This window comes from Polyodon spathula, chromosome 13 (genome assembly GCF_017654505.1).
Source record: "Polyodon spathula isolate WHYD16114869_AA chromosome 13, ASM1765450v1, whole genome shotgun sequence".
Lineage (NCBI taxonomy): Eukaryota > Metazoa > Chordata > Actinopteri > Acipenseriformes > Polyodontidae > Polyodon > Polyodon spathula.
This window is the reverse complement of record NC_054546.1, coordinates 5,274,403-5,286,833: the sequence shown is the minus strand read 5'-3', so window position 1 is coordinate 5,286,833 and position 12,431 is coordinate 5,274,403. Positions and strand designations below refer to the sequence as shown.

Genomic DNA, 12,431 nt, shown 5'->3' with positions numbered 1-12,431 from the left:
TATACCACTTTCAGGTCATTTTCAGGTCTGTTTCTAAAATGATCAGGTGCCATCTTTCATTTGCTAAATCTGCTCTGAAGATTTGGGGAGTAGCTTGGTACAACCCTGGCTTATGCTATTATATTTCTTTAAACTAAGGTCCATGGTCATCTTCATCTCCAGCAAAGTGGACCAATACAGTTCTGTGATCATAACATTTATGGCACAAAATAAATCGATACAGAGAAATATGATTTTGAACCAATATGCTATACATATGTGCTTCCAGTAGACATCAAACAGGACAGTCAGGCTGTGGGAATAAGCAGCTTGGGGGGTGGGGGTGGGGTGTATTCTGAGTTTGTTGTAGTTTTCAGAACCAATGCTATTGGAGGGAAGGAATAACTTATTTCTGTCTTTTTTCTGAGGATTGCCAGCTCTCTGTCTGTTAATCCTTTTTAGCATCTGTTTTGAAATTAGATTATTTTTTTCAGGTCATACAAGCACCCACACTTGTGCATAAATGATTGATTCACATAGAATGAAAATGTGGTGATGGATATCTGTTAAAAGAAACATGGTTGGCAGTTTTAAATGCTTGAAATAGGATTAAAAGATAATTTTATTATTACTAGGAGTCTTTGTTTCAAATATGTCACAATCTTGTATCCCACAGGGGATCAGAAATCTGTGTTACCTCAAATAAAAATGTTTTAACATCTTTGAAACTGGTTACGTTTTACAGTTTTTCTCCATTATTAAGAAATGTGCTTGTGTCACCTTTTGCCTGAAAAATGGTTGTTAATGCTAAACCACTTGTGTTTGTGGCGTTGCTATAGCATAAGGAAGATGAGTTGAAAAGAAACAGGGCTGTGAGCTCTATTGGCTTTACCCAGAAAAGCTTAGTACTACATTTACGTTTCAACTAAGTTTGTTAAAAGAGTTTTTTGTAAAAAAAATAAAATATATATATATATATATATATATATATATATATATATATATATATATATATATATATATATATATATATATATATATATATATATATGCTCGAGATTCTACGGGCTGTCTCTTCACAATAATAAACTACTATTTGGTTAAAGTGGAAGTTTTTTGAAAACCGCTTCTGTACACTGTCATCCTTTCCTTTCCTAATGACAGCCTAGACATTCTTGCTGACCTGGATGAATACCCTTCAAGGTCTGTGTTTTGTCTTTTTCAAATGCAGTGGTTCAGTTGAAATATCTTCTGTAGTAATTTTACTAATCTGCAAGCTGTTCTTCAGCATTGATGACAGCCAATTTAAATCAGAAGATCAGAAGATCTTGTTTTTCCTACAATAAGGGGTGATGCTTTGCCTGCCAAGAAAACTCTTTCTGTGCTGTAGTTGCCTGGTATAGCAGACGAATGGTTCAGATTTTAATCTGCAGAGCTATGACCAATACAAAGTACTTTAGCGCTTTTGATTCCTCTACTGTGAAAGGCCTGTTAGCAGAAAAATGAGTTTGCATGTATCTGGGGACCTCGCTATTCAAATCACAGGCAGACAGAGGGCTTTTATGCTTCGTCGTACATGTTTTTCAGTGTGATGCTAATCTTCTGAGCCTATATTGATGGATGATTGTTACAATCAGACATGACTGGAAATTCACATTAATGAGTATTCACAAGGAGTTTGGCAGTGAAAGACTGTAAAAGGGATAATTCAAACCTAATTTATTTGGAGGCAGATTTAATGTGGAGAATTCTTTAAAATAACTTATTATGCAATGGGGGGGGGGGGGGGGGGGGGGGGGGGGGGGGGGGGGGGGGGGGGGGGGGGTATTTTGAAAATCCCAATTCATGCATGGTTCTTGGAGAGGAAAAAATATAATTCTGCGTCTCAGTCATTACAGTAGAGTGTCAATATTTAGTATTATGGGAAGAGTAACGGAAATCATAGGCATTTGTATTTTGAGGGTAGCGGATTTCCCTTGGCTGACATCTGTTTATGTAAATGAAAATGCTTTTTAAATCAGATCTGGAGGTACTACATTACTGGTTCGGTGTCAAACTGGACACACTGCATAGAAAAAGTTCAGTATTACAGCATTTGCTACAATAGGGTTATATGTGTAGTTTGAAATCCCTTGGTTATAATGAAAAGGTCACTTTTTCTGATTAATTAGATAATTACCTCCATCACTATTACTTTTAAAGTGCATTAGACTCACATAGTGCTAATGGATCTGAGGGGAAAATGAGAGACTAAGCAATATGTGCACTATCTTTTTTTTTTTTTTCCTTTATGAATGGTTGATTAGTGCTTCGGTTTTTGGTACAGTATGTAAATGACATCTCAAAGCTTTATTGCATTAGCACAGCTGTGTTATATAGGTCACTATACTTTTAATTATACCTTTAGGCAAAGCCTTTATTAACCATTAGAAAGTAGGATGTGGAAACAACTATAAAGTATTAATAGTTAAGTCATTGAAAAATTGTAATGGGGTTACCTTTCTGTTTTGATCTTTCAATAAGAACTGCCTCGTCACATAAATCTGCATAATAGGTAAATCATTTCAGGTAACAAGTATCGGCTTTAGTGTTAAAAACTATATATTATATATATATAATATATATATATATATATATATATATATATATATATATATATATATATATATATATATATATATATATATATATATATATATATATATATATATGCAACCCAGCCAGGCAAGTCAGCTGTAAGCCAGATGAGAGCTGATGTTTGCTGTTGTCTGTGCTAGCACTAATTACCTATATGTATATAATTAGTGGTATGCAAGATGCGCTCTTACTCGTGATGAAACGAATGTGTACTCATTTGGGCTTTCTTTAGTTGCAGCCCCGTCACTGTGTCATGCGTCAAGTAGGATTTGGCTGCAGGTGTTCTCCGTTTAACCGCCTAATCTTTCTATGTCTGTTTCCATGTTGCTAGATAGCATGCATCCTTCACTTGTTCCCAGCGTTTTCTCCAAGGCTAAAATTGCGCATTTCACGCGGTAACTGGCAACAACCTTTGCACTCAGTTTACTAACTTTCACAAGTTATTATCATAAATGTCAACTTCAACTGAATACTAAATCAGTGAAGCGTAATCTTTCTCCATTATTTAGATGTATAAGTGCTCCAGTAAATATAAATAAAAAACACAAGAATCATACTTTGACGGTTTTTGTTTTATTTCCTTTTTAAATAAAACGACAATTTCAGAAATATCATCTCAAGCGTTTTGAAACTGGTAAAAATGTAATCAGCATATTAGCTGAAAATACACATTTAAGTGTGTAGTTATTGAAGACATACCATGTGCATTTTTTTTTTTTCCAAGTCGAGTTTATTCATCATGTGACTTCACTTGCATGTCTCTGCTGAAAACTCAACATGCGGCTGCACCAACAAAGAAAAAAAATAAATTGGTTTCAGTAAGATGGAGCTAAAAAGAAATCTGATTGTCATGATGATGGTGGTGGTGGTGGTGGGATAATTGTTAGTTTTGCTGTAATTTGCGTGATCATGTACGAGTGAATAGCATTAAATAAAATTTACATTTGGCTTTTGTGCAACCTGGAGTAACATTCCCCAAGATGATTCAAAATTAATTATATGGTGACTTAACTATAGGAATAAACTTTTCAAATTAAGTAATGATGAGACGTTAATGTGGCATAAAAAGTGTAGCATATAAAAGTAATGAAGGTTGACGTTAGAATTTATTTTTTTCCTCTTTTTAGAATGTACGGAATTCAGAATCATAGATAGTTCAGTTTCTTTTGGCTACACAGCTAAACAAAGAGAATACCCTCTCTTAGATATAAGTTTGAAATCAATTCAAAACATTCTTAAAAGCTGGAACACTGGAACTGGGAACATCAACTACTTTCCTTTGCAAGCAGTTCTGTGATAATGCATTGCATTTGTCAGCTGTCTGCAGATTAAACAAGTTCATGTAATGCTCTATTAATCCGTAAGCATGTCAGCGTCTTTTAGAAGAGAAGCATTGTAAAACCAGAAGTGCGAATTGAACTTTCACTTTTTTTGTCTACAAGGTCCTTATTGTCTCTTGCTATATTGACGTCGTTATTACTTAGCATACCAGGCACAAGCCCTGGCTGGCTAATACAGTTTAAATACATGTTTACGGCATAAATACTGTAAAAATATTGAACATATTGGGCTTAAATCTTAATTTCTTGGACCAGAGAGCATCAACGTGTAAAGCGGTATAAATTTTAATTTAACAGTTCGTTAATTTGCACTATTAATTTAGCTGTTCTGTGGTGCAAAAATGCATATAAATACCCAGAGGATGCTTTTCTAAGCATATCCGCTTTGTATTTTGCAAAACAAGGTATAAACCTGGTAGGAGGTAACATCTTTTGATAAAGTATTTCAATTTCAATTTTAATTGTCCCGCAAGTGTTCAAACGTTTTCCATCCGACTGTTAAGTTAGGAGCAGACTGAGCTGATTGTTAATTTTTACAACAACCCATGCCTCCATGTCTTATCTTTCATTTTGTTATTGTTGGCAATTAGTTTACTTTTAAAACATCTGATGACATGTTGTACAGGAATCCTTTCTCAGAGGAGTGAAACACAATAACTGCTTCTGTCCGTATTGTTTCTTGCTGGTTTTATCTAGCTTTACTTTTTTGCATCAATAGAGAACCCGAGGTCCTTTGCATTTACAGCACCCTACTTTATTATTATTATTATTATTATTATTATTGTTATTATTATTTAGTAGTATTTTAAATTGACAGGCTAGCTATTGCAATTGTGAAACACAAGGAAACAAAAAAATATTGTTATATTGTTGCATCCATTTGCTGGTGTCGACCTTTACCAGGTGCTGAGTTTCAAAACCACTATTCCCTCACTTCATCTCGGTTGACCCAAACTACTAGAAGCACCTCTGGTTTCAGATACCCTTTTCACTACTGAAGCTTTTTATTGAACCCTCCACTTTTAGTCCTGCCAACTTTTCTAAACTTTTTGGAGATAATCCTTTTCGGGGAAAAAAAGGAAGGCTCAACAAAGATGCTGATGAGGCTGTTTTTCTCATTCATTTAGTTTTTTGTTTTTTTCCTCAAGTCATTTTTGTTGCCTGCTGCCAAGTAGTTACTGATTATCAGTCACAAGTCTGGCCGTGTTGGCCAGCATTTATTTTGTGGTATGTTGCCACTGGTCGTGTCTTAAAAAAAAATAATTTGCAGTGTTTGAGGGTATAAGTAATAAAAATATTACAAACCGTGGTAATACAGAATATAGCCTTTTTTGCTTTGGTGTATGTATGTTGGCAGCAAAAGAAAAATCTTGCATTGTGATGTTAACCCTCATTTACTGTACGAGTGCCAGCCATGTAAAATTGAATTATTGATTTTTGTCACCGAGATTGCGTTTTCTTTTCCTCTTAGGGCAGCTTTGTCGCCAGCATGACAGCCATCCTAAGACAGATGGAAGATTATCATTATGCTCACTTGATCAACACCTTTGGAAAGATGAGGTCTGATGTTGTGGTAAGTGAACACATGCTTCAGTAAGCTGGAGATGTATTTACTGTCACTGCCATGATGAAGGGCAAATCCGTTTTTAGGTTTTGGCCCTCCTCTGAGAAAGGCAGTGTTATGGATTAAGATATGGTGGGTTTATGTAGAATAATATGGTTTATATATGCTTGGCTAGACCAGCTGCATTGTGAATGTAAGGCATTTCAGTTTCACTTTGCAGTACAACTTCTGGGTCCTATTTTAAAGGCAAATTTTATCTGAAAAAGTATACTGAGTATACATTTGTCAATAAGTAACTGAAGCTGCTGGAAGAAACAGTTAATGTATGGTATATTTCTGCATGGTTTGTTTTGCGCTGTTACATGATTAAAAATGTTTTAGTCATATACTCAATTTCTTCTAAAAGTAACTTTATTTACAATATAAAGTCCACATATGCTGCTTTTGCTTAATCAGAGTCCACACACACACACACCAAGTGTTGGACAGTCTAAGAGTCTAATCGATTCATTTTGGGAAAGTACAGACATATCCTACAGACTATCCGTACATTCATGTAAATTAGATCCCATTCTTTTTTAGTCCACGTTCATTTAGACTCTTCACACTGTGTAGAGACAGGATGGAGAAAGTCTGATCCTTCAGCGCTATTCTGCTCCAGCTTTTATAAAAACAGTAAAAACGTTTAGCGCCTACAGTGGATTGGTTCAATGAAATCATGAAAGCACATGAATGGCATGGAGTACCAGAGTTGCCCACCCATGTTCTAAGAGAATAGGTAGCCTTAGGTACAAAAATAGCCTTTAGGCCAGTATACAGCATGTCCTTTCATAGCTTTTAATGCAAGTCTGTTAGCTGTCCTATCCAGGCAGTACATGTGTTAAATAGTATTGTCTGTAATTACGTGGATGCTTTCCCTTGAAACCCATTAAAAGCACTTTTTTGTTTGTTTGTTTTTGTTCCCCTTGCTGAGCATATTAAGGCATCTTAGTTTAAAAAAGTTTTTTTTATTTATTTTTTTTTAAACGCTACCTTTTTATTTTTAGGATTTTCTAATGGAAACATTTATCATGTTCAAGGATCTCATTGGGAAGAATGTCTATCCTGCCGACTGGGTAATAATGAACATGATGCAGAATAAGTAAGTACAGAACCACAGCACAGGGTCTTTGCAGGGGCATCTTAATGCTACGTTTGGTCTTGCACAACTGTTGTTGCTTAGCAACAGCAGTCACAAGGGTACAAGAGCGTTTCCTACATTTTCTTTCAATGCAAATAAGCATTTATACGGGGCATGTTTTTTTTTTTTTTTCAAGAACATGGAAGAGAGAGCCTGATTTTAATACATCACTCTATCTTCAGGAGTGCTAGAAGATCATTAGTATATGAGCATTAAAACAAAACTCCAGTGGAAATTTATAACTTGTAGAAAAATGTTCTGTAGCAAACATTGCTACAAAGGCATCGGTGATTGCTGTCATTACCAATAAGTCAATATGGGAAAAAGTAGAGAGCTATCTGAAGACCTTATTAAAATTATTTACATGTTACAAAGCTGGAGAAGGATACAAGAAGATTTGAGTATTCCACTTTCAATTATTGTTTCTATTATCAAGAAGTACAAGACTCAAGGCACTGTCACAATGCTCCCTCGTTCTGGAAAAAAGAAGGTTCTTGCACCAAGAACAAGTAGAATAATTGTGAAGAAGGTTAATAACAATCCGATATTAACCGTAAGTCAGAGTATTGCAGGCCAAGGAAAAAGCCACTCTTAGGAAAATGTCTCAATGGCAATTACTTAAAGTTTGCAAAACTGCATTTGAATGATGGATATGAGTCCTGGTCAGAGGTTTTGTGGAGTGATAAAACAGAAATCGAGCTATTTGGTCAAGCTGATAGTCATCAAATTTTAAGAAAGTCTGGTGAGGAGCACAAAAAAAAACAGCAGCATACCTACTGTCAAGTATGGAGGTGGTAATGTGCTTCTCTGTGGCTGTTTTCCTCTAGTGGCACAGGAAATGTAGTTGTACTACATGGTAAAATGGATTCCATAGCTTACAAAAAAATATTGGCCAATCATTTGAAACCCTCCTCTACAAAACTTGGTTTAAAGTGCAATTGAACGTTCCAACACAATAACGATCCAAAGCACACATCAAAATCTACTCCAGAATGGTTAAAGAAGAATAAAATCAAGGTTCCGGAATGGCGTAGTCAAAGTCCTGATCTAAATCCGATTGGGAATCTTTGGTATGAGTTGAAGAAGGTGGTGCATAAAAAAAAATCCCTGGAATTTGAATGAACTGGAACAATTTTGCATTGCAGAATGGTCAAACATCACTAAAGAATCATGCCAAAGCTCATTGACAAATAGTCTAATTGTTTAAAATAAGTTATTATTGCTAAAGGTGCCTCAACTAGCTATTAATTTCATTTTCCTTGTCAGGGTATGAATTAGCATTTTTGGAGTTATGCAAAAGAAACACTGCTGAAATAAATAATTGTAGACATCTATTTCTTGTAACTTTTTTTCATCCACAAAGAAAAGTTTTTGCTACATGTGTATGTGTATGTATATATAAAGTACTGTTTTTTGTATTCAGGCGATGAAGGACTTGTAGTTCAAAACGTCCTGATAATTGATTTTTAATCAATGATTCTACCTTTAAGTACCTAAAATGTCCTTTTCTTTTTTCTTATTGATCATTTTGGTACACAGCAGTCTTCTTTTTTATATATATATATATATATATATATATATATATATTATATATATATATATATATATATATATATATATATATATATATATACACACACACACACACAGTGTATACAATATATATAAAGCAAAGTCATTTTAAAATGCTATATATTGTGTTATTCATTTTATAGTCACGTCACATTTGATGGGTGCAAGGTTCTGTACTTTACTGTCACGTGACTACTAGGAACGAAGAAATCAAAGACTGAATGGTGTGTGACTTTAGCTGAAAGATGAAATGTGGTGATAGCTCAGTATTTAACGAAGCAACATACATTGGACACTTGGAGGACCTTTAACTTGATGAACTGATTTCAGGTCCACATGCATTGAAGATGACAGCTTATTGAAAGGTTTTGTCTACATTTAGATATTCTATGTTGCCCAAGATCTTTCACAGTTTGTCGTGCTGTCATCAATTAGGAACACTGAGTTGCTTTAAAATTAAAGTGATTCCTTGGAAGCAATGGTGTTTGCTTCCTGGCTCAATTGCTACATGAAAGTTGCATAAAAATGTACGTTGTTTAAAATAAGGAGTTATTATTCACTTTGATTCAAATGTAATGTATTTTCTTCTTTATAAAGTATATTTATTTCTGTTGTTTTGAAACTGTAATATAATACACTAACTGCATTATTGAAACACAGATGGGAAAACAAAAAAGAAGTTATGTTTTTTTAAGGTGAATGTAAAGAATTGTATACATTTGCAGTTCTAAAGCTGAAACATTTATATTCAAAAAGTGGCATTTGGTGACTTCAAATGAAAGCATGTGGTTTTCTTCATGAATGCTGTTTATGGAGCACTCGGGCGATGTGAAGCTCTGTATCTCAGACCTGCAGTAGATTGAAAGTTTACCAACATTCATAATGTCTCCTGGGGGGGAACCTAGCGGTTTACTGTGTTTGTAGGCAGGGGGAAAGTTATGAACAAAGCTTTTTCTTTTTCACTATTTTTGGTAAAAATGAAAACATTTTCACTTTAATCATAGTTTGATAAGATGGCACCAGGTCTTCTTTTAAAGATAAGGTTTTCATCAAAACCAACAAAAAACAAACAAAAAAACCTGTTACTGACCTCTACAGCTCAACCTGTTGGCTGAGCCCCTCTGATAATTTGAACAACCCAAGGTATTTAGGCTGAAGTAGAATAAAGATTATTTACCGATTTAAGGCAAGGTGGGAGCTTTAAATGGATGACAAAAAATAAGTGACAGTTGAAAGGTTTCAACCACTGCTTTTGTCCCATGATAGTGATAGTGATAGTAATGATGTATAAAGAAGAGAATGTGGAAACAGTGTGGGTAGATGTGTTCTATACCATATTCCAGAATTGTAAAGCAGAAATGCAGTACCCTTGAACTGTTTTGTAAAGTTCCAAACAACTGCTGTGCGAATAACACTAGCACCTTAGCAGATGCTTTCTCATTGTTTGAGTTTAACTTCTATAGAAGAAATACTGAGTAGCTTTTCTTTGCAGTAAGATCGCTCTGATGTTAATCCTGCTCCCTCTCTAGCCACCCCTGGCCCCTTCAGTGGTCAGAATAAAAGATTTTCACTATTTTCATTCTGTTTTTTAATGGGAGCAAGCTGCTCTCTTGTTAGGAGGTTTGTTTCTGTGAAAGATCTTAAGTCTGAAAGCCTTGTGGATACATTTTAAAATCATGATAGTGGGGTCTTTAACTGGCACAATGTCTTATACCACCCAAAAACCAACCAGATGACTATCTAGTTTGATTTAAAAAGAAGCTCTGGTCTGTGTTAAATCCCAGAGATACTGGTTCTTTTTAATTATATCCCGGGGATATGTTCTTGTGTTACTCAGTCCCATTGGTAATAAATGCCAATACACTGAACTGGAGCCGAAAAACAATACCACTACTGAGATAGAGAACGCAACAACGAAGATATTACCTATATATTGACATTAAATACTTTTCAACTCAATGCTTTATTTTATGTCTGTCACGCTTGGTTACAGTAAAATTTATTTGATTATTTGAACTAAATGTATTGTTGTGACTCCAGAGTCCTAACTTATGAAAGTAGCTTTAAATTGGTGTTTTTTTAATGTTGTTTTTATTTTTTCTAGATGCAAGTCCTCATTGTTGCTGACCTAGAATTTTGCATATGAATATGTTGAAAAAGATTGTCAACTGCAAAGCAAGCAGTACATCTATCATAAACTCAATTGAACACAATATTTAATTAACTGCAAAAAAAACCCCAAAAAACACTGTTACTACTCCTGAAAAAATCATAAAATGATAGTGTAAATGTAATTTGAAAGTACTTTCTCTTGAATTTAGTATCTGTCCGGTACAAAGATGGCAGGTGGAAGGCTATAAAAACCATTCCCATTTCTAGTGTGTTTAAGGAGTCTGTGGCCTTAATGAAAGATGAACTGTCGTGCTGCCGGAGCCCCTCACAGCAGTGAAATGTATTTCCACGAGAAAGTTCTTCTGAAGGTGTGTTTCTAGGGAAGTGCAGGGTATGAATATTTTGATGAAAATTGCTTTTCACTGGCAGAGTCGTCTTAGGGCTGTGATTGATACAAGAGGAGCTCTAGTGAGGTTTGATATTGAAATTCGTGCAGTCTTCCAGTTAACATTTTGAACCACCTGTGTCGAAGCACAAGGAAAGAAAAAGAGATTGAGTTGAGAATATTGTAAGCCTCTGAACTAGGGTGAACCACATCCCTTTAATCAAAAAAAAAAAAAAAAAAAAAAAACATTGTACAGCTGAAACAATTACAATTTTATGATTTGTTTGTGATGACAGTTTATTTATTTTGTAGTTTATTATGCATTTGCAATCCCAGAATCACAAATACATTGAGAAATATTGACAAAGCACTCTGACAAATATTTAGATTTGTGGAACATTTGTTAAGCATTGTAATTTGACTACTTAACAACAAACAAATATTTTGTGTTCAAACATTCAAAAACTGTAATTTGAACATTGATTCTGAGTTAATGTCTTTATCAGTTCAAAATGATTTCTATTTGCATCTGCTGATGAACTGAGCCTTAAAATGGTGCCATTTTTGGTGCTGGGTGATATCATCAAATCTGTGTAAATCTGGAGAGAGTAATCCTTCAACACTTTGCAACACTGATTTAAGCCAAGTAAACTGGCTTTAACAATACTGCAGTGGTAAGATAGAAATGTGCAGTGGCACTGAATTAGGTTGTGTGTAATGCTGTTTGATTCATCCAGATGATAGACTAATCAAGCCGCAACATACAATACCCTGTCCAGCAATGAAACGTTACTGTCAAGCATATTCATTTGAGCGGAGTTGAAAAGATGACTAATGATGCTGCTGCTGTGCATACCAAGGAAGAGAAAAAGAGGATGCCAGATGTGATCTCATCTGACGCCATGATCTCCAAATCTATCTAATGCATTAGTAATGGAGTATTGGTACGGTACAATACCTATGTTGGCATTGTTGCCTTCAGCATGACATCTGTAATCGGTTCCCCAGGAACAAGATGTTTTTCTCTCACATTTTTAATAGTAATGCAGCCTGTGCCACTTTGCCACCCACACAGTAAAAACACAGTTTGAGATTCCATAAAAGTCTCTGCTCTCATATTTCCGTTCGATCCCCCTGAATAGAATTGCAGCACTATAATATAATACTTGCAATGTTTTTTTTTTTGGTAAATGTAGGTCAGGTTGACCAATAGGAGGAACAAAAAGCAATATTTACGAGCATCATTTCCCAAATACCATGCTGTGCTTCACAAAATTTAATCTGTTGGGAGCTAGAATGGCACATTGACGTTGCCATCCTTTCAGCATGAGGAAAATGTCTCTGCCATTTTAAATATGATCTTTCTTTTCTGTGATCCATGTAGCAAACCCAGAATCGATATATAATTTAACAAAAGTCTCTAACACTGAAGCAAAATATGAGTTTTAGAAGGGAATTACTGTACATTGGATGGGGGGGGGGGGGGTAGTAGTAGCACCGTCTATAAAAACTTACTGTGTCTTTTTGTTCAGATCCAAGAAATAGTGCATGCATTTTTTTAAATTCAGTTGCTTTGATGTTAACTCATTTTGACATGTGGAAGCTTGATTAATTTTCGACATAATTTTTATCTTGTTATCTGAGCAGAAGTGTGTTCGATAC

At 35.0% G+C, this 12,431-nt stretch overlaps 1 protein-coding gene across 1 annotated transcript in view; it reads left to right on the top strand.

Annotated features, from left to right (window-relative positions):
- LOC121326054 (dedicator of cytokinesis protein 1-like) overlaps positions 1-12,431 on the top strand; it is a 201,212-nt gene that overhangs the window by 117,078 nt on the left and 71,703 nt on the right. The window contains 2 exon segments of the mRNA XM_041269203.1: positions 5,428-5,529; positions 6,567-6,661. Of these exon segments, the coding sequence (XP_041125137.1) occupies positions 5,428-5,529; positions 6,567-6,661 (197 nt within the window).